Genomic DNA, 26,734 nt, shown 5'->3' on the forward strand with positions numbered 1-26,734 from the left:
CTTCTTCAGGCCTATAATCTGGCATAGAAGAGAGTAGTATACTTTAGTCTGTAAAGGAATGATAACTGTATTCTAAGTGGTTTTAGGTAAGCAATAGAAGGAAAGTGTTACTATTTAAAAAAAATCATTTTCGTCCTTAGAGTCTTTGTATTTCTTGTGATACTAAACTACTAGAGTTACAAAATGGTTATCCTTCCTAGAGAAGGAAATGGTCCAGATTACAGCTGCTCACTTACCATTGGTAATTGAGTATACTTTGTAAATTATTAGCAGGATCACAGTGAGCTCATTGTTAAGCAGTCCCAAATCAGAGATTCTTTTCTGGGTTAAGGCTAACCAGTGTGGTAGCTTGATCCACTAGGTTTCTCAACTGAGAGTTGAGAGTTGCTTTGTTGGTCTTCGTTTCTTTCTAGTTCACCTTTTGGTCGTAAGGGAGATTTGTGTGCCTGTGTGTTGTGGGGTAGGGGTGGGGTTGATGCCCTGTGCTCTAGGGAACGTTACAGGCATTGCCGAGACAGCACTAATCACATACCGTTATGATGCTTAGTAGAAAGTTTTGCTTTTTGCTGCTATCACCAACATGTAGCTTCTGCTGCCCTGTGGATTGGTTGTATAACAGAAGCTACCATTTTTGAGCCCCTGTTATAGACTCAGCTGTACGTACCTTTATGTCGTGTTATCCTCTTAAAAACCCTTGTAAGAGAGGGGTAGTTGTTCCTGTTTTTAGATGGAAAGGCTGAGGCTTAGATTTCACCCAGCTAGTGAGTGCCTGAATTTGCTTTTAGGGCTCTCTGAAGCGAAAGCACATGTTCTTTGTGTTCCACCACAGTCTGCCAGTAATGCTGGCCAGATAAGAAACATTTCAATGAATAGTATGTTTGTTAGTATATTACATAAGATACTTTCTCCATAGAAAAGGAAGCATAGCTTAGGATTTTATGCCTCCCTAGTGTGCAGTATCTATATGGTAAAATTTAAATTGTGGTGGTGTTAAAGACTAAAAAGGAATTTTGAAGCAAAAAAATGAATAAGGATTATGTTCCTGGGCCTTGCCCAGTACTACACAGATTGGCTATGCTTAGTTCAGGTTGTAGATGAGCTATAGCTTCAACTGCTAAGGAACACTGAAATCCCTGTAATGTTTCCTAGGGAATAGTATAGAGGTTTAAATGATTAATAATAGAACTTGCAATCCGGCATGTGTTGTACATAGGAAAATACTGACATTTGTGGCATGTCCTAGAAGAAATGAAAGGGAGAATCATTTATAAAAAGAAAGAGAAGCTAAAGCTTTATGCTGATAGTACTGGTAACATTTTAAAAGTTCCTGTCTTTTGAGTGTCTCCTGGGAGCCAAAGGCTTTATAGATATGGTTTCTAATCCTCACATCCAACCCATGAGGTGGATATTGTTATCCTCATTTTATCAAGAGGGATACTGAGGTTCAGAAATATGAAGGACTACATCAAAGTTCACAGCATTCGTAAGTGGTGAAGTTGGAATTCAGCCTCCTCCCTACCACACCCCCTCAACTGACTGCCTCTTGCCTATGCCCTTTTCATTATGTCGCCCCTAAGCAAAGTTCAGGCAGAATCACTACAGGGTTTAAGAATCTGGGATTTTGATGGTTCAGAGCGCCCTCCTGTATGACACTGGAAATTAGAATTGTGTGAGTAAAATTGAAGAAGCAGAGATGCAAATTTTAGATGCTTTTTTTTTTTAATCAGAAAAAGAAATAGCTCTTAAATTGTCTTTTGGGGGGGGGCAGTATTAATGCAGAGTCTATATAACACTGTTACTCTTAATTTGATTTTATGTCCTTTTTCTTTTTTCTTCTTTTTTAAGATGTACTACTGTATTTCCCTTAATATAAAGAAAGAAATATAACAACTTCTTAAACTTTTTTCATCCCTTGAAATTAGGCATGTGGTTTCAAACATATTTTTTTGATAATTTTATTGTTTTTATTTATTTTATTTTTTAACATCTTTATTGGAGCAAACGTATTCTTAATTGACCATATAGTTGAAAGTAGTATTCTAGAAAAGAAGTGAAATTTAGTCATATAGATCCATTAGTTATAATAATATCAGAACATTTTTGAGTGGTATACAAGCCTACAGAAAGAGTGATGACTTTCATAGTAGATGATAGGCATAGAATATAGACACCAAAACATTCACAATAGGCCTGTGAATATACCCTTTGCTCTGGGTTCTTTTGGTCAGAGTAATGTTTCACACATTGCAATTAAAATGGAGCAAGCCAGTAGTTTTCTTTTGAGTGTGCACGTGCTAGGTTTGTCAAATTGTAATATCAGTTCCATCCTTTAATGGAACATTTTGATAAACCACCAAATTGCCATACAGAAAAAAAATCCCCCAGATATTAATGTGCTATTTTCTAAATAGTCTAATTTTCAGTTTTGAATTCTTCTTTTACCTGAGAGCCTTTTCTTTTCCTAATGGGTATTTTTTGTTTAGTATTTGGTTATTAATTCCCATTATGGTCAAAATGTGGCTGTATAATTTTTAAAATTTTATTGTGCAATGTATCGTGTACAGGAAAGAATGTGTAAAATTGTAAGTGAAGTCTAAAGAATATTTAATAAGTAAAAATCATATAGCCTTTACCCAGCCAAACAAATAGGAAATTAACAGTGTTTTAGAAGCCGCCTGAGTGCCTCTCACTAATTCTATATCCCTCCCCACAAAGGTAACCATTTACCTGCTTTTTATATTCTTACTAGATATGTATACATATCTCAACAACATATTTTGGACTTTGCCTGTTTAAAAGATAAATTGATTCATAGTGTATATATCTTAATTTCGTATCTTTCTCTAAGCATTATATCTTTGAGATTCATATGTATAGATGCAAGTAACGGTAGTTTATCACCCCTGCTGTATAGTAATAGATTATTTGAATATACACTCAGACTGATGAGGTTTCACTGGGATGTCTCAATGACAGTCTCAACTGCAGTGTTTCCTAAATTGAATTTATTAACTCTGTTCAACCCTTCACTTGCCAAAACTGCTCTATCAATTGTGTTTTCTGTCTCTGAAATAGCATCTCTTTCCACCCATTTGCCCAAGCCGGAAACTCGTTTTTGACACCTCCTCCTCATTCGCCATTTCAAGGCAATCTTTAATCCTGCAGGTTTATCTTCTAAACATTTCAAATCTATCTCTATCTCCACTATCACCACCCTAGTCGAGTTCTTACCTGGACCTCTGTAGTAGTCTTTGTGCAGTATCAACATCCTTACCTCTTCCACTTCATCTTGGCACTCTTCCCTTCACTTGCTAGTCTATGTTAGCTTCAGCCATTGTTCATGCCATGCTTATTCCTGCTTCAGGACCTTTGCAAATGCTGCTGCCTCTACCTGTGGAACGCTGTCCCTAATTCATTCTTACTCATCCTTTACGACAAAATTTTAAAATACCACCTCCTCAGAGAGAAGTCTTCGTTGCTCACCATCCCTTAATCTAGATCATGACTCCCTGTTAGCATTAGGACTTTGTACTACTCCCACCTGGCACGACTATAAAATTAATTAAATGATTATTAAGGAAGACCTCTCCTTTGATTCAGAGACAGTAGTCTACAGAGTCTAATAAAGCAAGAAATCATAAAAAGGGATGCGTGCCTTAAAATTTTTACTCTAAGAACATGACTGCATGTTCATTTGTCAGTCTTGTTATCAAGGGACAAAGGCCTTTTCTTTGGGAGTAGGTCCCTTAGCTGCCAGTTCCATATTGTTTATCTTTCAGAAACCACACCCATAATATATCCTCTCAGATTTCCAGTTTGGGTTTTTAAGTAGAACAAGAATTTAAGACTCTTCTGATACATTCTGAGTTTAGAATCCTTATGTATTTTTGCAATATTTTTTCCAATTTTTAAAACTATTTTCTTGCCTGTACCTAATTCAGCAACATAAGTATCTCACTTCTACTGAGTATTTCAAAGTCATTCAACTCAGTCTTCCCTACTCCCCCGCATTCTGTTAAGTTAATTAACAAATCACCTAATTACAATAATAAGTATAAATGGCATGAACAGGTCTGGAAGCGAAATAAAAGTATAACTTAGCTGATGGGAAGAAGTCTCCAAGTGTACTAGGTCGGTGGACTCCACGGTTTTTGAGTGCACATGTACATGGTCTACTGTATTGATATATTATCTATGGTGCAATACTGTAACTCTGAGGTTGAATTATGTGGCCATTTATTACCCACAAAACAGCAATTTTATATGGTTGAATATAATATTAAATAACAGTATAAAAGATAAACAGGCATCCAGTTGGATAATATAGATGTCACAGTAAAGTATGTAAATAATTTTAAAATAATTTTCTAAAAAACTCCAGTGGTTCTCAGATTCTTTTAAGGGAGTATAGCTATGATAGCCATGCATCCCTGGATTTCTGGGTCAGTCTTTAATATTTAACATTGTATTATTTTTTCTAAAAATTATTGAAATGTCACCAAAATATCAATCAAAAATGGAATCTCCTGAACTGCCTCTTGTACCTGACTTTAGCACAGAAATACTTTAATCAGCCATGTGTCCCAGTTTTTGTACTGTAACTGAAGAGCTTCCTATTGGAAAGGTATTACCATGACTTAAGTAGTCTAGGTAGACTAAACAGTAGAGGAGGGATTTTAGTTGGGTCACATTCTTCCTCTTTACTCACTGTGGCATGCCATGTAGTCTTAAAACTTGTTGAATTTAATTTATTTCTAATAAAGTGTGGATCAAGTCCCATTGAAATGAACTGGGAACTATTTCAATTATTTTGTTTTGTGGAAATTTTGTAATAGATACTGCTTGGTATTAAGAGGGCCATTGACTATGTATGGTCTTTACTTTTTTAATATATGTAAATGTTTGTAGTAATAGAATTTGACCTCTGATATTTCATAATTCTGATTTATAGCTTATCCTGTTAAGTATCATTTTTCAGCAAAAGCTATTTTACTTACTACATTATTATAAAACCAATTTTAAGTTATGATTGTCCTTCAAGGAAGGAATGACTTTTTAGAAATTTGCTTTGGATAGTTTAGTTTTAAGCATAACTCTGCAGGTATAGAAATGTGAAAGATGATGAACTTTCAATCTAGAATCAATACAATTGAAATTTAACACTTTTTTATAGCCCTGTGTAACTTTATATAAAACCATAAAGTAACAGAGTTTTAATTTAGTTCTCAAAGGGTTTCAGCCAAACACATTCCCAAAAATTTAACAAGAAAACAAATAAAAGAACCTCAGACTGACATTGTAAATATTAATAAGATAGTTGAAATGCCTTCCTGATTCCTACATGGACTCTTCTGTGAATCACTATCAGTGATTTTCTTCCCAGTATTACAGCTGCCCACATAGCATTCCCCATCTTAGGAAAAATCTACTTTCTGTCCCCAAGGGGGTGTGGAAGCATAATAGCCTTTCTTTAAATTAGGGTATTTTGTCACGATGCAATCTAGCAGCAGTCTCCACGTTAGGAATAGAGAAACCACTAAATTTCATGCTCTGTCTGTGAAACTGAACCGAAGGCTTAGTGTTAGAAACTGCCTACTGTCACCTGGCAAGTACAAATGTTTTCTGCATGTCCCACTTGTTTATACAGCTTACAAAGAACTGTATATGGAAAAAGTGGTTTTGGTCGCTTTCTAAAATGGACGTTTTTTTAGGTATAATTTGCTTGTCAAAGAAATATCTTCAGATAGCTACAGAATTTATCTTATAAACACGGAGAAGAGAGATTTCTGTACTTTTTGCATATTGCTCTTTTCGTTTCTGCAGTGGTGTGGTTTATAATCTTACATACACTAGACCAAGGTCAACAAACTTTTTCTGTAAAGAGCCAGATAGAAAATACTTTAGGCTTTGTAGGCTACATGTGGTCTCTGTCGAATGTTCTTTGTGGGTTTTTTGTTCTTGTTTTTTTAATCCCTTTTAAAAATGTAAAAACCATTCTTAGCTGAGTCTATACAGAAATAGGCCACAGGCCAGATTTGCTTCTCGGTCTATAGCCTGCTGACCCCTTCTCTAGATCAGTACTGTCCAATAGAAATATAATTTGAACCACATATGTAATTTAAAATTTTCTGGTGGCCACATTTAAAAAGTTAAAAACAGATGAAATTAATTTTAATTCTATATTTTACCAGTTGTATGCAAACTATTGTTATTTCAATATGTGGCACTAGCCACATTTCAAGGACTCAGTAACCACATATATCAGACAGCACAGCTCTAGACCAGAGCTATTTAAAGTATGGACCATGAACTGGTGCCGGCCTACAGTTTGTTACCAGTTTATGACAGGTTAAGTATAGAAATTAAAGCAAGAATTTAAAATATTTTATAGCAATTTAACCGTTACTTTATATCTGTTCAATCTAATAAGAAACTTGGCACTTGTATTTCACATATCCTTTTTTACATTTCTTTTTTTTTTTTTTTTTTTTGCGGTACGCGGGCCTCTCACTGTTGTGGCCTCTCCCGTTGCGGAGCACAGGCTCCGGATGCGCAGGCTCAGCGGCCATGGCTCACGGGCCCAGCCGCTCCACGGCATGTGGGATCTTCCTGGACCGGGGCACGAACACGTGTCCCCTGCATCGGCAGGCGGACTCTCAACCACTGCGCCACCAGGGAAGCCCCTACACTTCATTTTTTAAGCAATTTATTATTATATCTTACAAAAGAATCAGTCTGTGAAGTTAAAAAGAAACTGGCTCTTCACTACATATAATTTAAGAGGCACTGTTCTAGACAGTTCCTCCTAAGATTCTGCAGGCCTCTTGTATACATGGCAAAAATAAAAAAAGGAAACAGTGATAAGATTGTGGTAGGTAGTTTATTTAGTACTATTCACATGCCACCAACCACTACAGAGCAGTGTCCTTTTACTTGTCTCTTTCACAGCTACCATTGGAGCCTCTGACCAGGCTACCCTAGGCCAGTGGCTTTTTTACACTGCTCTAGAATCACTCAGAGAGCTTAGAAAAAATAGCAGTGTCCAGGCCCAACTCCAGGCCAGTTGAATCAGAATTTCTTGGGAGGGGGCCTGTGTACAGTTTAAAAAGCTGTATATTTTTCCAGTTACATCCAGGTGATATATTTTACAGCCAGCATTATTGTATGGATTCCCTCATCCCAGAAAAATTTGCTCTTTCTCTGTTTGGAAGAAATCATTAATCTGGGTGGGGGATTTTCTGTGCAGGACCATTCACTCTCTTTAACAGCGAAAGGGGGACTTTCCAGTTAAATATATCAGATTGAACTTTGGCATTTTATCTTTACGCCCTCCTAGAACCCCACTGAAATGAAAGGAATACAAAAAATAGAAGGCATAAATCACAAGTAGAAAGCAAATGAGAGGAGACAGAAGTAGGCCTGATTGGTCAACAAGTTTTTGATAGAAGCAGGTTTGTAGAAATTAGCAGAACTGAGAAAGCTGATCTAAAAACCTGATGTTAAAAAGAAGCAACCCAGGGCTTCCCTGGTGGCGCAGTGGTTGAGAGTCCGCCTGCCGATGCAGGGGACATGGGTTCGTGTCCCGGTCTGGGAAGATCCTACATGCTGCGGAGCGGCTGGGCCCGTGAGCCATGGCCGCTGAGCCTGTGCGTCCGGAGCCTGTGCTCCGCAACGGGAGAGGCCACGGCAGTGAGAGGCCCGCGTACCGCAAAAAAAAAAAAAAAAAAGAAGCAACCCAGTTTATGCTGCTGGCTCAGAAATTCAAGGAACCAGTTACCTCAGAAGGTAAGGGTGGAGTATGGAGCTGAAAACAGGAACGGTGGGAAGTCTGTGTATCAGTCTCCCATGTGTCCTCCTTCACCCTGAGCAGCCTGGAAACGATTGTTCCTTTACCTTGGATAAAACAAGAGGTTAGAGCTGGGAGAAATTTAATCTAAGAAGTTATTCGTAACTGAAGGGATATCTTGTGAAAATAAGGACAACTTTTGAAAAACAGGGACTAAGCGGAAGTCTGAATGTTGAGGTTAAGACCTCACCATTCCCTTTTCCCTGTTCTCAGAGCGTGGCAGTCAGGTGTCTATGCCCCAGACAGGAGATTGGAGCATTTCTCTCTGGGATGAGCAGCCAGGAGACAAGGTTTACAGATGCTAACTTCTGAGGATTCCCTAATAAAAAACCAACTCATTGTCTCATCACCTTGTAATAAAGCCAGTTGACAAGCACCGCCCACTCACCCCCACCTCCCCAAGTGGACAGAGCTTCTGATCAGCATGTCAGTGGTGATGCATCATCAGACACTTGCGGAAAGCCTCTGAAGTAAAAAACAGAGACCTAAAGATTTAAGGAGAAAAAAATAATAAGGTACTAAGAAGAAAGAGATAAAAATATTTAAAATGTTAAAAAAACATTTTACACTTTGTATCTGTAGAGAAATGAGATATTATATCCAAGAAGCTAGAATAGGATGCTATTAAAAAGAACATTCAGGACTTCCCTGGTGGCGCAGTGGTTAAGAATCTGCCTGCCAATGCAGGGGACACGAGTTCGAGCCCTGGTCCGGGAAGATCCCACATGCTGCGGAGCAACTAAGCCCATGCGCCACAACTACTGAGCCTGTGCTCTAGAGCCCGTGAGCCACAACTGCTGAGCCTGCGCACCACAACTACTGAAGCCCGCACGCCTAGAGCCCGTGCTCCGCAACAAGAGAAGCCACCACAATGAGAAGCCCGCGCACCGCAACGAAGAGTAACCCCCGCTCGCCACAACTAGAGAAAGCCTGCACGCAGAAACAAAGACCCAACGCAGCCAAAAGTAAATAAATAAATAAATCTATTTTTTTAAAAAACATTCAGAGAACAAGAAAATGGTCTTGGAAATTAAAACTGTGATAGGAAGAATTGTAACTGCAAGAGAACTGTTAGAGAACTGTTAGAAAGTAATACCAAAGAAATCTACCAATAGAAAATGAAAAGAAATGCAATCTTGAAGATATATGATAATCAAAAGATGAATCTAAGTGGTCAAGTGTCTAATGAAAAGGATTTGTCAGGAGGGAGGGAGGGAAGGTGGGGGAAATAAAAAGACACTGAAAGGGCCTGGCACAACGAGTGTAGAAAAGTCCCCACACTAGAAAAAGAAGAGGTACAATTTTTCACGAAATAAAAACAGGTCACATACAGAAGACTGGGAATTGGTGTGATATTAGACTTTTCAACAGCCATGTTGAAGCCACTAGCCCAACAGTAGAATAATGCCCTCAAAATTTTGGGGGTAAGTTATTTCCATCACCCAATAGAATATTATCAACCAATAGCAATATGAACATGTTATCTAGAAACAATGAGGAAAATAGCAGCAAGAAACAGCTAACAGAATTCAAAGTCACTTTCCTTGACTCCCTGGGAGTGGGCATCAGGAGTGGAGAGGATGTCGCAGGCAATGCTCTTTTTGTTACAAGCCTCGTAGTAGTATTTGACCTTTGGAACGACAAATGTATGTTATGAATTAGGTAAAAATAAAAAGCGACTCAAAGAAATGAGAAGGAAGCCAGGCTAGAAGGGACCAGGGTATCAGAAGAGTAGATGTACAAATTTTGGAGTCAACAGGAATGTAGCAGGAATTAGTCCTAAAAATAACAGGGCTATGAGTGAAATCTTAATATAAAAAAACAGTGAGTGATAACAACAGGCATGTTAAGTTCAAATGGTGTAAGCCTCAAAAAAGGCTTACAAAAAAAATTTTTTGCAAGGAGGAAGAGACAGAATGTTCTGACAGAGTTTAATAAGATTTAACAGTTCCATCTAACAGATTTTATTAGAATATATACCACTTAACAGTATGCTTTTAGTAAAGAAGAATCTGAAAGTACAATTTATGATTTTATAGACATAAATTCTCTATGTTGGCATTGTCACTAGTCCAAGAGCACTGTTAGTCCAAGAGCCCTTTCTGTAAGAAACTAAAGGGAAGATATGTAACTCATCTTAAGAAAGTTTATTCTTTATTTTTCTTGATCCTACTCAGCTTCTTGAAAATTGCAGGTATTTCTGACAAAGAGGATTAGTCAGTTATGGAAGGATCAGCTGTAATGACTCTCATCACTATAAGAAACAACTCAGTTTTCCGATACTGATTTTAAACTGTGCAGAATAGTACCTAGTGACATAGTAATAGAAAAAGAACACTTTTTAAAAACTTCTGGCTGTCATGTTGTGACAAAACTAGTTGAATTTTAAGTTTAGGCTTTTCCATTTCATCTAATGTTGACTTTTAGGTTACTGAATGAGACAGTGTGCCTATAAATGCTGTAGTCTTAAAATAACTCACTTATAAAGTGCCATAAACTGCTTTAGATTTTTTTTTTTTTTTTTTGCGGTACGCGGGCCTCTCACTGCTGTGGCCTCTCCCGTTGCGGAGCACAGGCTCCGGACGCGCAGGCTCAGCGGCCATGGCTCACGGGCCCAGCCGCTCCGCGGCATGTGGGATCTTCCCGGACCGGGGCACGAACCCGCATCCCCTGCATCGGCAGGTGGACTCCCAACCAATGCGCCACCAGGGAAGCCCTAGATTTTTTTTAAAGGAGTAAGAATAAAGATGCCAAATTGCATATTTTTTGTTTTTTATTTACTAAAGTATCATAACTTTTTTTCTATTACTGTTATTTTCAAGCTCTTCCAGGGTTAAGAATTGGGAAGCTTAAAGACATCTTCCATTTAAACCTAAATTTTCTTTTCTTTTCTCCTATTTTCCATTATACTCAAACTGCTTCTTCAAAATCATGGATAAAATTTGTTATGTCATAGGGCGAGGAGGGCAGATATGGAATTTTTACAGGTGATTGACCTGTAAGGTTTAGACTGCCAGATGAGTAGAGCGGCAGTTAGTTGGTAAGTGAAATTGGTAAGATTACTACTTAAAGGTTTTTTAACTAATGCATTACAGAAATGTGGCCCTGATTATCACTTTTGAGAAGTTGAATGCAGATACCTTTCAACAATACAGAACATACTTTCCCTTTGTAATACTTGAGGCAGTACCTAAATTATTCAAAGAAAGGAGACAGAAATCAATGTCATAATGAAATTAGGTCGATGCATAGGAAAAAAACAACCAGAGTTTAAGGGTTTGTTTCCTTTCCCCCGAGTTCTGAGTATTCTATCTGAAAGGACGTGGATAGCGAGGACTAGCTTGAATGATAGTGCCACAGAAGGGCCTGCTGGCCTTACAGCTGCCAGACACTGTAAGAGCCTCATCACCTTAGCAGGGCAATGTAAGCTGAATTTCTGACCAGAACCCCTGAAATTTCCAATCAGAAGAAGGGGGGTGGGTACTTATTGCCTTTTCTGTTTTCACACACTACTTTGATTAACTTATTTTCTCCTTTTCCTGTTTTTGTCTTTAGGTCTTATAATCAATGGATAAAGTGGGGAAAATGTGGAATAACTTCAAATACAGGTGTCAGAATCTCTTCAGTCATGGGGGAGGAAGCCGTAGTGAAAATGTGGATATGAACTCCAACAGATGTTTGTCTGTCAAAGACAAAAACATCAGTATAGGAGACTCAGCTCCTCAGCAACAAAGCAGTCCCTTAAGAGAAAATGTTGCCTTACAACTGGGGTTAAGCCCTTCAAAGAATTCTTCAAGGAGAAACCGAAACTGTGCCACTGAAATTCCTCAGATTGTTGAAATAAGCATTGAAAAGGATAATGACTCATGTGTCACCCCAGGAGCAAGACTTGCAAGAAGAGATTCCTACTCTCGACATGCTCCTTGGGGTGGGAAGAAGAAACATTCCTGTTCTACAAAGACACAGAGTTCACTAGATACCGATAAAAAGTTTGGTAGAACTCGAAGTGGACTTCAAAGGAGAGAGAGGCGATACGGTGTAAGCTCTGTGCACGACATGGACAGCGTTTCCAGCAGAGCCGTAGGAAGTCGCTCTCTGAGACAGAGGTTGCAGGATACTGTGGGCTTGTGTTTTCCCATGAGAACTTACAACAAGCAGTCAAAGCCCCTCTTTTCTAATAAAAGAAAAATACACCTTTCTGAGTTAATGCTTGAGAAATGCCCTTTTCCTGCTGGCTCGGATTTGGCCCAAAAATGGCATTTGATTAAACAGCATACAGCCCCTGTGAGCCCACATTCTACATTTTTTGATACATTTGATCCATCCTTGGTTTCTACAGAAGATGAAGAAGATAGGCTTCGAGAGAGAAGGCGGCTTAGTATTGAAGAAGGGGTTGACCCCCCTCCCAACGCACAAATACATACGTTTGAAGCCACTGCACAGGTTAACCCGTTATATAAACTGGGACCAAAGTTAGCTCCTGGAATGACTGAAATAAATGGGGACAATTCTGCAATTCCACAAGCTAATTGTGACTCTGAAGAGGACACAACCACGCTGTGTTTGCAGTCACGGAGGCAGAAGCAACGTCAGGTATCTGGAGACAGCCATGCCCACGTTAGCAGACAGGGAGCTTGGAAAGTCCATACACAGATTGATTACATACACTGCCTCGTGCCGGATTTGCTTCAGATCACAGGTAATCCCTGTTACTGGGGAGTGATGGACCGTTACGAAGCAGAAGCCCTTCTGGAAGGGAAACCTGAAGGTACATTTTTGCTCAGGGACTCTGCACAGGAGGACTACCTCTTCTCTGTGAGCTTCCGTCGCTACAACAGATCCCTGCATGCCCGAATTGAACAGTGGAATCACAACTTTAGTTTTGATGCTCACGACCCATGTGTGTTTCACTCCTCCACTGTAACAGGACTTTTGGAACATTACAAAGACCCCAGTTCTTGCATGTTTTTTGAACCATTGCTTACGATATCACTAAATAGGACTTTCCCTTTTAGCCTGCAGTACATCTGCCGTGCAGTCATCTGCAGATGCACTACGTATGATGGAATTGATGGGCTCCCTTTACCGTCAATGTTACAGGATTTTTTAAAAGAGTATCATTATAAACAAAAAGTTAGAGTTCGCTGGCTAGAACGAGAACCAGTCAAGGCAAAGTAAACCCTCCTGTCCCCAAAGGGCATTAACTAGATCTGCTTTTATGTGCATCGGGCAGTACACCTCTAGCAAGCACACATATCAGTGTTAGGTTTTTTTCAGTACAGTATGTAAGCTTAGTGTTAGTATTTGTCAGGTGCAATCTGCTGTTACTTACTCAGATAAACGTGGTGCCTATTGAGACAACAGAGGATACAGCTACAGGTGTTCGGTAAGGCTACAAAAACATTCTGCCGATTTAGCTGACGGTTTGGTTTTTAATGGCTGTAGTTAACTGAGTGAAGCAACTCTGGGGCATTTGCTATGAAGAATTCTATTTCTTACTGAAGAACAAATTATTAATATTGGATGAGTATTTCAACAGTGTGACTAATGTTTGAAATTATTATTTTTTCTAAGAATTTTTCTATAACCTTCCAAAAGTAGTGATGTTTGTAGTTACTATAAATCAAGCTTTGGAAGTCCAAAAAATAAAGACTGCCTTCCTTTTAGAAAAAAATGCAATTTTCTGGCCACAAGGGCATAGTGCAGTGCAGTTCACTTAAGTGTTGATATAGTTTATAGTCAGTCTCCTTTTCTCTTCTGCAAAAGGTACTGTTAAGTAAACCAGTTTTCTAAGTAGTAGTTCTTAAAATTTCAGACTTATGAAAAGTCGGTAGTAGAATTTTATTTAGAATTTTATTTAAGGCCTTTAAGTATTCATTTTTTAATGAGTGCTTTAACATAACACATTGGGAATAGCTGCTGCAAAGTAGGCCTGCGTGTGATTTTTTTAAGGTGACATGTGCAGTCAAATCGCTGATTCATTAAAGTTGGATCTTTTTCTATGCCCGTGATGAGTTTGTGAACCATGAAGAAAATGAGACTAAAAGATACCCAAACAAGTCAGATAATACTACAGTGGTTGCTGATTGTTGAGATTATTGTTAAACTGTAATTCATAATTTAGATGGCAGTATTTATCTCTTTGTTGTAAACTCTCATAGCTGAATTGCTTAAGTACAAGTTATAGAATTTCAGTGCACTTAATTTTTAATGGAAAAATCTTAAACCTAAATTGCTGATTTAAAAGGTACTGTACAACCATTGTATCTGTAAATAACTTTACTTAGCACCTTTTTGTCACTTAGAATAGTATGCAATACTACTTGAGTGAGCTATTTTGGAAGTAATACCAAGTTCTAGTGTTTGCTTCTTAGTATTGGACTGAATTTACAGTTCCGTCCTGGACATTTTGCACTAAAGTAGTCGAATCCATTCTTCTGTCTTTTTGTTAACGTGCTCTGTACCACTGGTGAGTGCTCCTTAGTTTCCTTACCTGCTGCTACAGAAAGTTCTTTTACATCCCAATGGCTATCACCAAGGCCACAAAAAAGAAAAGCTATATTTGTATGCAACGCTAACCCTTTGACTGCTAATGTATGTTTCTGCTTGCTGTGCCTTGTTACGGCTGCTTTTTTGTGCTAATAAAGTACGTTTGGTGTTCTCCTTGTATATCTGCTGTTTTATACATTTGCAACAATTTCTCTTGTAAATGGAATGGTTTGGGGTTTTTAAATAAGCATTACCTGACAACCTACTATAGTTAATGCAGAATTACTGAACAGTCTAATATTGACTTATTCCGACTAAGCTAACTCTAAATTTAATTCTATACATCTTTCCAATCATAATCACATATACTGTGGAACAGTATCTATAGTTACTGCAAATTACTGTATAGTTTAGATTATAACAGAAAATGAACAGAGAAATACTGGCTAAACCTATTGATTTCTCTGCTTATAAGTGAAAGATTGAAACTATCGATGACATGTTATAATAAATGAATATCTATAGCCTCCCACTGCATCAGAAACAAGTTAAATGAAGTCTTGTAAACTAATAATACATCAGCACCATTTATTGGTTTGGGGACCATTTTAATTAACAACAAATGCCCAAAATGTAGAACTTTAACCAAAGACTTGTCCATTTTAAAGCAAAATGGGGATTGAAGGGACTTACAATTCCTGTTGTTTCTAATAGAAGTCCCTGAAGAACATATACCAAAGTGTTTGAGAACTTCATCCAAACCTACTTTAAAGCATTATGTGCAATTAAGTTGTTATGACATAATTACAGTGCATAATTGTTGGGTCCGTTTTCTTGAGCTTATAATGTACCTGGAAAATAAACCTCTTGGGGGAAAAAAAAGTTCATACTGATTATTGGAGAAAGACTATATATGCAAGCAAGATCTTATTTTAAAGAGGTAACTTGAAACTCCAAGAAAGCACTTGATGTTTTTGTATGCTTGTAGCAAATTGATGTTTTAATTGTAGTTTTATAGAAAGTATTAATGCTTTTATGTATTTCAGAAATTTCATATGTTAAATGGAAATTGTTTTAAATGTGTAAATATTTGAGTTTATGTAAGCATGTATGTTACTGTGCTAAAAGTCACTTATGTTTCGGTTTGTGTGTAATATTAATATGCAACTTTTGGTTTAAAATTTTTTCTTAAACAATTAGTGGCTTACATTTTAAAAAAGAAAAATCACCAGCATGAAACTGCACCTAAGTCTATATTCACTGTGTCTTTTTCTGGATCCCGTTGTAGCCTGTCAACTAAATTTGTGTTTTCATGGTCTTTTTGAAGTACGTTTTAATGAGAACTAGGAAATTCTTTAGAAGTTTAGACACTTCATAGTGAAGTAATTATAATTTAACCCGAGGAAAGATTGCTCTGATTCATATCCATTCTCATTCTTACGTTCACTTATTCATTCATTCACACTCCCTATATACATATGCATATATATACATATATGTATTTATGCTGTTATTAATTTCAACATTAATATTGCCATCTGATTCAAAATCATGTAAAGGCCTTATTCTATATATATATACTATCCTTGTACCATTCATACTTGATTATCTGCACCTGAAGTTTAGTCTTACAACTATAATCTTGTTTGTAATACCGTTACCTTAAAAAGAGAAAGCATTCATTAGTATTTTCTTTACTGGCTAAACACAGTAAAAAAAATTCTGAAGAAACAGCTTGGTTTAAATATAGTTACTAAGAGTCATAATTAAATTTATACTTTTTAGACAAAAATTGAGCCCAAGTAATCATACTCCACAAACTGATCTGTGTTCCTATGGTCCATGAGAAGGTTTATGTAAGATTTATAGTGGCTTGAACTATAAAAATTGACACTTGAATTCTAAGCTTCATTTTGACAAAATTCAAAGTTTATGAACATTTTTATTTGACATTTTGACCTGGTTGCTATTCATTTTCCATCCTAAGCTTCCTTTGCTCCATGGCACTAAATACTAGTTTGGTAAGTTTTATTGAGATTGATGTTAGATCCCTTATTTTTGTAGCAAAGAAAGTTATAAAGTTCCTTTTTGGTAGAGGCAAAGAGTCTAGAGTGAGTCAGAACTCTCCTAGGAAAGACGCAGAGCCTATATCTATCTCTGGGAGTGTGTTACCATCACAGATCACACCAGTTCCTTCATTTATTCTGTACCGCAACACATAACAGTTTTACCTAGATGAAATTACGTAAACATGCACACTAAAGGTGAGAAACGTTTCCAAAGGGGGCAATGCTGCTTGGTGCATAAAAACTACATATCTATGAGGCTCAGGTTTTGTTTCATATTTTTGCAACAGCCAATAGAGAACACAGTCTTTTATAATGTGGTATATTTCTAAGGAGATTTGGGGTGGGATTTCTGTGGGAGGTGGTTGGTGGTTGTTTTGGGGGGTGGGGCGTGGAGGGATTGTCCTTTCAAAGTAGGGATCAGTTGGAACAACTGTTTCCATGCCCAGGAAGCGTGATTGAATATTTAGACTCATTTCAGCCATTCATTCAACAAATATTCATTGAAGACCCATGTGCCAGTCACCATTTTAGGTGATGGGTATATATTGGGTATATATTAGGTGATGGGTATATATTAGGTGGGTATATATTAGGTGATGGGTATATATTGGGTTACAAGACAAAGTTATAGGGTCACCGGAGAACAGTGACCTTGAGTGATGAGAAGATGATCACCGAGATCAAAGAAAAGAGTATTTTAATGAAAGAAACAAAACTAAAGATCTCAAAGCAGGAGTGAGCTTTTATACTGAAAGAGAGAATGCCAGTAAGACAAGTCCAGTGAGTGTGGTGAGGAATGGTGGGTGATAAGTTTGTAGAGATTGGCAAGGGCCTGATCACTTGGGACTATGGGCCCAAAGTAAGGAATCTAAATTTTATTCTGAGTCTGATGGTAAGTAAGGGAGTGACATGGTCTGCTTTACATCCCTTTAATAGATGGAGAACAAGCTATAGTGGGGCAAAATTAAGGTGACTGTTGCGGTTTCCTAAGTGCGAGACGGTGACAACCTGGACTGGAGTGGTAGTCATAGGGAGGCGTTTTTTGGTGGAAAAACCTGACAGGATTTGGTGATGGGTTAGATGTGAAGAAGAAAGAAGAAATCAAAGATGAGTCCGATTTTGAGCAAAGGATGGTGATGCTGAGATTTCAGAACAACAGTGGAGGAGCAAATTGGAGGATTGAAATCAAATCTTGCCTTGGATATGTTGAGATTTGAGATTCCTATTATCTCAATGGAGACAGACATTGGGTAGACAGATGTATGAATGTAGAGTTAAGGGAAAAAAGTAAAATACGGGGAGTTGCTATATGGATAATATTTAAAACTATAGGACAGGATGGTAACAGCTAGGGATTTTGCAGGGGGTTAAGTATTTCTTCGGGGGAAGTAATTATGGCGGCATTTATCTTAGTTTGTTGATTCAAGATTCTGTATCATTGAAAGCCATCTACTTTCAATAGAGGACTTGCCATTCAAAAAGTTTTTAAATACTAGAATCATAAGCCTTGCACTCAGTTTTAAAACTTCATCCATGTCAAATTGGTTGTCATGTTTTCTATGTCAAGTTGGCTTGTGTATCTTTTTTAGTACAAATTTTTATATGAGAAATGCAAGTTTATTATGGAATACTTAGAAGATACTGAAGATTATAAAGAATCAGGACCACGGAAAAGTCCATATTATCATTTTCTCTACCATCACCAACCCCGACCCTGACCCTCTCAACTCCCATTTTGTAATCTTCCAGAGGTAACTGCTATTAACATTTATTATATTCCCTTCCACTATTTTTAATGCATTTCTAACAATTAGAAGATGAAAGTTTATGCAATATGGATACAGATAGATGACAACATACCAAGGGAGGAAGAGAGTTATAGGCCTTGAATCACTTTTAGACGGTATACTCAGATGTGCTCCAAATTTACTTTTTACCTGATTCAGTGTGGACCTAGGTTTCTTGAGACTTTTAAGACAGGTCATTGAATGGATAGAGTAACGGACACTGCTAAGGCCCAGTCACGGAAGGTTTCTTGAAATAAAATTTCAGTAGAAGATGAGAACCCTCATCTCATAGAACTTTTAAACTAATGGGGACAGAGGCAAATATATAAATGTGTAATGACGAGAATATATGAAAATAAGCAAAAAGTAATTGAGCAAAAACTGGTTGCGTGCTTGATAAGGAAAAACACAAAAGTGACCCACGTGGAGGCCCGGTGATTCGGTGCCTTAGATTTGTTTCATCACAAGAACGTTTAAGAAATTGACTTAGTGGATGGTGGAGCAGTCAGGTGTGGAAGTGTAGCGGTAAGTAACAACTGATGAGGGCAGGGTGTGGCAGAAGAATTTGTGGAGTGTAGCATTTGCGTATACTAGACTGAAGAGTCTGAATTTATCTAGGTTCGTAAGCAAGGTAGAATGAGAAATTCTGCCAGCAGCTGTAAAAGGGATTATGACCAGGAGAGACTGGAGAAAGGACGCCCTGTGAAATCTGCCTGGGTCAGATTGATAGCACTGGAATTAAGCTGAGGAGCACATCAGAAAGAAACCACACAAGGGGGAAAAAAATAGCACCAAAAATCTGGGGTAAGGAAAACAAGCAGTTTGCTTGCCTAGAAGATTGTTAGTTAACCATGTCATAATTTCTCCAAATTCAAGCAAATTATAAGAAAGCCAAGCTAGTATCTCCCATTTAATATGAATACGTATCCTCTCTATTTTTAAATAAAACTAAATATGTGTAGTATATTTTTGAAAGGCACATTTTTAATGCAAAAAAGTAATATTTAAATAAGGAAAACTTCATCACTCTTAGCTATACTTACATAGAGAAATTAGGAAAACTATGTCAAATCTGAACATCAAAACTTTTTTTCAACCTGACAAAAATGCTGAGAACAGGTGGCAAAATAAGATTTAAGAGGGTGTTACTGAATTTAACCCCCCAAGTGCTATTGTGATTGATGTATTTTTTTCTCATTCTTAATTTGAGTGAGTGAAGCCTGCACTGAGTTTTTACTTAGTAGTCAGTCTTACATTTAGAAATGTATAGTATTACTGCCTGATATTTCTTCCTCTAAGTATTTACTAAGCATCCCTCTATAACTGGAAACCCAAGATTTTAGGGTATTTTTTTAAACTTAATATAACTTTATCATTACACTGAATGGTATAATACTTTCTCATCTGTCTTAAAATACAATTATGCACTTAATCCTACTTTTTTTGCTTCTATTTTTAAGATGAATTATTTTAAATTTATAGTGATTTTTGTAAACATTTTAATATATTTTTAAAAATTGAACTGGAATAATTTAAAGCTTTTGTCATCTAATTTTATAAATATTTTTTAGGTATCCTTGGGTGTAATACAGGCAGTATGGAATTTTAATGACATTATAGGAATAGAGAAAAATTTTGGTATACAGTAGTAGTTACAATACTGTGAATGATAAAATCTGTAAATTAATATTTTTAAAATACTGTCTTTTAGCAATTTTTATCCAAATAATAACAGGATTAGAAAACTAAAATTAATTTCTAAAATTTGGCTATGCTAAGTTTCTCATCTTTCAAGTAGATAATCTTAGAGGCAGTATAGTTTGTTGGTGAAGTGAACAAAATAAACGTTAAGGGCCTACATTTGATCTATGAATTCTGCCAGAGGCCGAGTGATGTACCTAAAATAATCCTAGAGGGAAAGCTGCCAGAATAGCTTCCTGGCCCAGCAAACAAACCATATATAACCTGATGCAGCAGACGGATTATTATGTAATACATAAGATTTACCTGAGCTGCTGTGTTCTAATCCTCTACTTGTCTTTGATACGTGACTTAGAGGTGTTAAGTACTTGTCCAAGGTCACAGGAAGAGTGAATGTTGGAGCTAGGTTTTAAACACGGGTTGAGGCCAGAACCTAAGCTCTTGTCAATGATACTTTAATTTTTGGATCCTAATTTTGTTAGCCAAGTTCATATCTCTTCCAATGCTCTGTCCCTTACTTTCACCTCAAGGGGACAATAGATTTTCAACAACTGATAAAAATAGATTCTAAACCGTTGATAAAAGTGTTGAAACAACAGGCCTCTAGAGTTTCCTTAATTCTTATTCTCCAGTTCATTATCCAGGGAGTCACCCACATATTTCTCCAACTTTTTCTAGCACTGCTTTTCCCCTTGCTCACTTCTCTGCTGTCATGCTGGCCTTCATATGATGGCTCCAGCACTCCAGTATCGTTCCCACCTCAGAGCCTTTGCACCTGTTGCTCCCCCCTGAAATTCTCAACCTTTCCTCTCTTCCACATAGCAAGATAGGTTCTTTTCATTCTTTATCTCTTAAGCTTAAATGTCACCTCCTCAGAGAGACCTGATTATGCCATTTATAGGAGATCTCCCCCATATTATTCTCTGTCTCTGCCCTGCTTTTGTTTTCTTTATAGATTTTATTACAAAAAACTTGCAAATATGTTATTCATTTGGGTTTGGGTTTTGACTTTACCTCTTGAGAAACTCAGAAAAGAGACCACCTCTACCTTGTTTGCTATTTTACCCTCAATGCCTAGCAGAGTACTAACCCAGGGTAGATTATTAATATTTGTTAAGTGAGTGAATGAATTAATCATCCTCTTGTATACATTTATCCACTTTACGGACAAATATATCATGAAAACCTTATTGCATGTCCTCCTAAAATCTAGATTTCTAAGAGGGAAGTTTATAGTGATACCAAGCTTACCTCAGGAAACAAGAGAAATCTCAAGAGAAATCCCATAGCCACCTCTAAACACACCCTTTGACATGGCCCTGCCTACCAGAGGGACAAGACCCAGCTCCACCCAGCAGTGGGCAGGTGCCGGTTGCTCCCACCAGGAAACCTGCACAAGCCCCTGGACCAACCTCACCTACCAGGGGGACAGACAGCAGAAATGAGAGGAGCTACAATCCAGCAGCCTGAGGAATGGAGGCCACAAACACAGAAAGTTAGACAAAATGAGACGGCAGAGAAATGATATGTTCCAGATGAAGGAACACGATCAAACTCCAGAAGAATAACTAAGTGAAGTGGAGATAGGCAATCTTCCTGAAAAATAATTCAGAGTAATGATAGTAAAGATGATCCAAGATCTTGGAAAAAGAATGGAGGCACAAACCAAGATGATACATGACATGTTTAACAAAGAGCTAGAAGATATAAAGAACAACAGAGATGAACAATACAATTGAAATAAAAAATGCACTAGAAGGAATCAATAGCAGGATAAATGGGGCAGAAGAATGAATAAGTGAGCTGGAACACAGACTGGTGGAAATCACTGCTGCAGAATAGAATAAAGAAAAAAGAATGAAAAGACATGAGGACAGGGACTTCCCTCATGGCTCAGTGGTTAAGAATCTGCCTGCCAGTGCAGGGGACACGGGTTCTATCCCTGGTCTGGGAAGGTCCCACATGCTGTGGAGCAACTAAGCCGCTGCACCACAGCTCCTGATCCTGCACTCTAGAGCCCGCGAGCCACAACTACTGAGCCCACATGCCGCAACTACTGAAGCCTGCGTGCCTAGAGCCCTCGCTCTGCCACGAGAAGCCACTGCAATGAGAAGCCAGCGCACCGCAATGTAGAGTAGCCGCTTCTCACTGCAACTAGAGAAAGCCTGCACGCAGCAATGAAGACCCAACGCAGCCAAAAATAAATTAATTAAATTAAAAAAATAAATAAATGAAGACAGTCTCATAGACCTCTTAGACAACAATTAAATGCACCAACATTTGCATTCTAGGGGTCCCAGAAGGAGATGAGAGAGAGAAAGGGCCTGAGAAGATATTTGTAGAGATAATAGCTGAAAACTTCCCTAACATGAGAAAGGAAACACTCAAGTCCAGGAAGCACAGAGAGTCCCATACAGGATGAACCCAAGGAGGGACATGGTGAGACACATATTAATCAAATTGACAAAAATTAAAGACAAAGAATATTAAAGGCAACAATAGAAAAGCAACAAATAACATACAAGGGAATCCCCATAAGGTTATCAGCTGATTTTTCAGCTCAAATTCTGCAGGCCAGAAGGGAGTGGCATGATATATTTAAAGGAGGAAAGGGAAAAACCTACAACCAAGAATACTCTTCCCAGCAAGGCTCTTGTTCAGATTCAATGGAGAAATCAAAAGCTTTACAGACAAGCAAAAGCTAAGAGAATTCAGCACCACCAAGCCAGCTATACAACAAATGCTAAAGGAACTTCTCTAGATGGAAAAGAAAAGGCCACAACTAGGAACAAGAAAAGTATGAATGGGAAAGCTCATTGGTAAATGGCACAAAAGACAAAAAGGCACAGGAGACAAAACACCTGTGCTCTGAAAACTATAGGATGCTGAAGAAAGAAATCAAAGATAACACAGATAGAAAAATATACCATGTTCTTGGATTGGAAGAATCAATATTGTCAAAATGACTATACTACCCAAGGCAATCTACAGATTCAATGCAATCCCTGACAAATTAATAATGGCATTTTTCACAGAACCAGAACAAAAATTTTCTAAATTTATATGGAAACACAAAAGACCCTGAATAGCCAAAGCAATGCTAAGAAAGAAAACCAGAGCTGGAGGAATCAGGCTCCCTGACTTCAGACTACACTACAAAGCTACAGTAATCAAAGCAGTATGGTACTGGCACAAAAACAGAAATATAGATCAATGGAACAGGGTAGAAAGCCCAGAAATAAACTCATGTGCCTATGGTCAATTATTCTATGACAAAGGAGACAAGAATATACAAAGGAGAAAAGTCTCTTCTATAAGCGCTGCTGGGAACACTGGACAGCTACATGTAAAAGAACGAAATTAGAACATTCTCTAACACCATACATAAAAATAAACTCAAAATAGGTTAAAGACCTAAATGTGAGATACTATAAAACTCTTAGAGGAAAACATAGGCAGAACACTCTGTGACATAAATCACAGCAATATCTTTTTGGATCCACCTCCTAGAGTAATGAAAATAACAAAAATAAACAAATGGAATCTAATTAAACTTAAAAGCTTTTGCACAGCAAAGGGAAGCATAAACAAAGCAAAAAGACAACCCACAGAATGGGAGAAAATATATGCAAATGATGAAACTGACAAGACATTAATCTCCAAAATATACAAATAGCTCATGCAGCTCAATATCAAAAAACAAACAACCCAATCAAAAAATGGGCAGAATATCTAAATAGACATTTCTCCAAAGAAGACATACAGATGGCCAAAAAGTGCATTAAAAGATGTTCAACATCACTAACTATTAGAGAAATGCAAACCAAAACTACAATGAGGTATCAGCTTACACCAGTCAGAATGACCATCGTCAAAAAGTCTACAAACAAATGCTGGAGAGGGTGTGGGGAAAAGGGAACCCTCTTGCACTGTTGGTGGGAATGTAAATTGGTACAACCACTATGGAGGACAGTATGGGTGTTCCTTAAAAAACTAAAAATAGAACTACCACATTATCCAGCAATCCCACTCCTGGGCATATATCGAGAAAAAACCATACTTTGAAAAGATACATACACCCCAATGTTCATTACAGCACTACTTACAATAGCCAAGACATAGAAGCAACCTAAATGTCCATCAACAGAAGAATGGATGAATAAGATGTGGTACCTTTATACAATGGAATACTACTCAGCCATAAAAAAAGAATGAAATAATGCCATTTGCAGCAACATGGATGGATGGACCTAGAAATTATCATACTAAGTGAAGTAAGATAAACAAAGACAAATATTATATGATATCACTTATAAGTGGAATCTTAAAAAAAGGATACACATGAACTTATTTAAAAAACAGAAACAGACTCACAGACTTAGAAAACAAACTTATGCTTATCAAAGGAGAAAGGTGGGAGTGAGGGATAAATCAGGAGTTTGGGATTAACATATACACATTACTATATATAAAATAATCAACAAGGACCTTCTTTATAGCACAAGGAGCTCTACTCAATATTCTGTAATAACCTATATGGGGGAAAAACACCTGAAAAAGAATGGATATATGCATATGTATATAACTGAGTCACTTTGCTGTATATCTGAAATTAACACTACATTGTAAATCAACTATACTCCAAAATAAAATAAAAACTGAATTTAAAAAACAGCGTTAAAAAGAAGCATGTAAAAAAAACAACCATACGATTATCTCAATAGATGCAGAAAAAAGCTTTTGATAAAATTCAACATCCATTTATGATAAAAACTCTCCAGAAAGTGGGCATAGAGGGAACATACCTCAACATAATAAAGGCCACAAACCCACAGCTAACATCATACTCAATGATAGAAAAACTGAACATATTCCCTTTAAGATCAGGAACAAGACAAGGATACCCACTCTCACCACTTTTATTCAACATAGTTTTGGAAGTCCTAGCCACAGCAATCAGAAAAGAAAAAGAAATAAAAGAAATCCAAATTGGAAAGGAAGAAGTAAAACTGTCATTGTTTGCAGATGACATGATACTATACATAGAAAATCCTAAAGATGCTACCAGAAAACTACTAGAGCTCATTAATGAATTCAGTAAAGTTGAAGGATACAAAATTAATACACAGAAATCTCTTGCATTTCTATACACTAACAACAAAAGATCAGAAAGTGAAATTAAGGAAACAAGCCCATTTACCACCACATCAAAAAGGATAAAATACCTAGGAATAAACTTACCTAAGGAGGCAAAAGACCATACTCTGAAAACTTTAAGATGCTGATGAAAGAAATTGAAGACGACACAAACAGTTGGAAAGATATACTGTGTTCTTGGGTTGGAACAATAATATTGTTAAAATGACCATACTGTCCAAGGCAATCTACAGATTCAATGCAATCCCTATCAAATTAACAATGGTATTTTTCACAGAACCAGAACGAAAAATTTCTAAATTTGTATGGAAACACAAAAGACGCCGAATAGACAAAACCATCTTGAGAAAGAAAAATGGAGATGGAAGAATCACACTCCCTGACTTCGGACTATACTACAAAGCTACAGTAATCAAAACAGTATGGTACTGGCACAAAAACAGACACATAGATCAGTGGATCAGGATGGAAAGCCCAGAAATAAACCTACACACTTATGGTTAATTAATCTATGACAAAGGGAGCAAGAATATACAATGGAGAAAAGACAATCTCTTGTATAAGTGGTACTGGGAAAACGGAACAGCTACATGTAAAAGAATGAAATTTAAACATTCTCTAATACTATATACAAAAAATAAACTCAAAATGGATTAAAGACCTAAATGTAAGCCCAGATGCTATAAAACTCCTAGAGGAAAACATAGGCAGAACACTCTTTGACATAAATCACAGCAATATTTTTTTGAATCTGTCTCCTAGAGTAATGGAAACAAAAGCAAAAATAAACAAATGGGATCTTATTAAACTTAAAAGCTTTTGCACAACAAAGAGAACCATAAACAAAATGAAAAGACAACCTACAGAATGGGAAAAAATATTTGCAAACGATGTGACCGAGATTAATTTCCAAAATATGCAAACAGCTCATACAGCTCAATGTCAAAAAAATATATAACTCAATCAAAAATGGAAGAAGACCAGAAGAGACATTTTTTCCAAAGAAGATATACAGATGGCCAATAGGCACATGAAAAGATGCTCATCACTGTTAATTATTAGAGAAATGCAAATCAAAACTACAATGAGGTATCACCTCACATCAGTCAGAATGGGTATCATCAAAAAGTCTATAAATAACAAACGCTGGAGAGGGTGTGGAGAAAAGGGAACACTCTTGCACTGTTGGTGGGAATGTAAATGGGTGCAGCCACTATGGAGAACAGTATGGAGGTTCCTTAAAAAACTAAAAATAGAGTTACCATATGATCCAGCCTGGGCGTATATCTGGAAAAGAAGAAAAATCTAACTTGAATAGATAAATGTATCCCATTGTTCATAGCAGCACTATTTACAATAGCCAAGAGATGGAAGCAACCTAAATGTCCATCAACAGATGACTGGATAAAGAATATGTGAGATATATATATATATGTAATGGAATATTACTTAGCCTTAAAAAGAATGAAATAATGCCATTTGGAGCAACATGGATGGACCTAGAGATGATCATACTAAGTAAAGTAAGTCAGACAGAGAAAGACAAATATCATATGATACCACTTATATGTGGAATTTTTAAAAAATGATACAAATGAACCTACTTACAAAACAGAAATAGAATCACAGACATAGAGAACAGACTTGTGGTTACCAAAGGGGAAAGTGAGGGTAGGGATAAATTA

The 26,734-nt window shown here is 37.2% G+C and overlaps 1 protein-coding gene across 4 annotated transcripts in view; it reads left to right on the forward strand.

Moving 5' to 3' along the window:
* The window catches only part of SOCS5 (suppressor of cytokine signaling 5), a 59,245-nt gene extending 43,623 nt beyond the window's left edge, over positions 1-15,622 (forward strand). For all 4 annotated transcript variants that reach the window (XM_082852354.1, XM_082852355.1, XM_082852356.1 and 1 more), the window contains one exon: positions 11,402-15,622. In XM_082852354.1, coding sequence (XP_082708480.1) covers positions 11,414-13,024 — 1,611 coding nt within the window. In that variant the 5' untranslated portion in view covers positions 11,402-11,413 and the 3' untranslated portion in view covers positions 13,025-15,622. The remainder of the gene's footprint in view (positions 1-11,401) is intronic.
* Positions 15,623-26,734: the final 11,112 nt, after the last annotated feature.

Source organism: Leucopleurus acutus, assembly GCF_964270905.1.
Source record: "Leucopleurus acutus genome assembly, chromosome: 12".
NCBI classification, from domain to species: domain Eukaryota; kingdom Metazoa; phylum Chordata; class Mammalia; order Artiodactyla; family Delphinidae; genus Leucopleurus; species Leucopleurus acutus.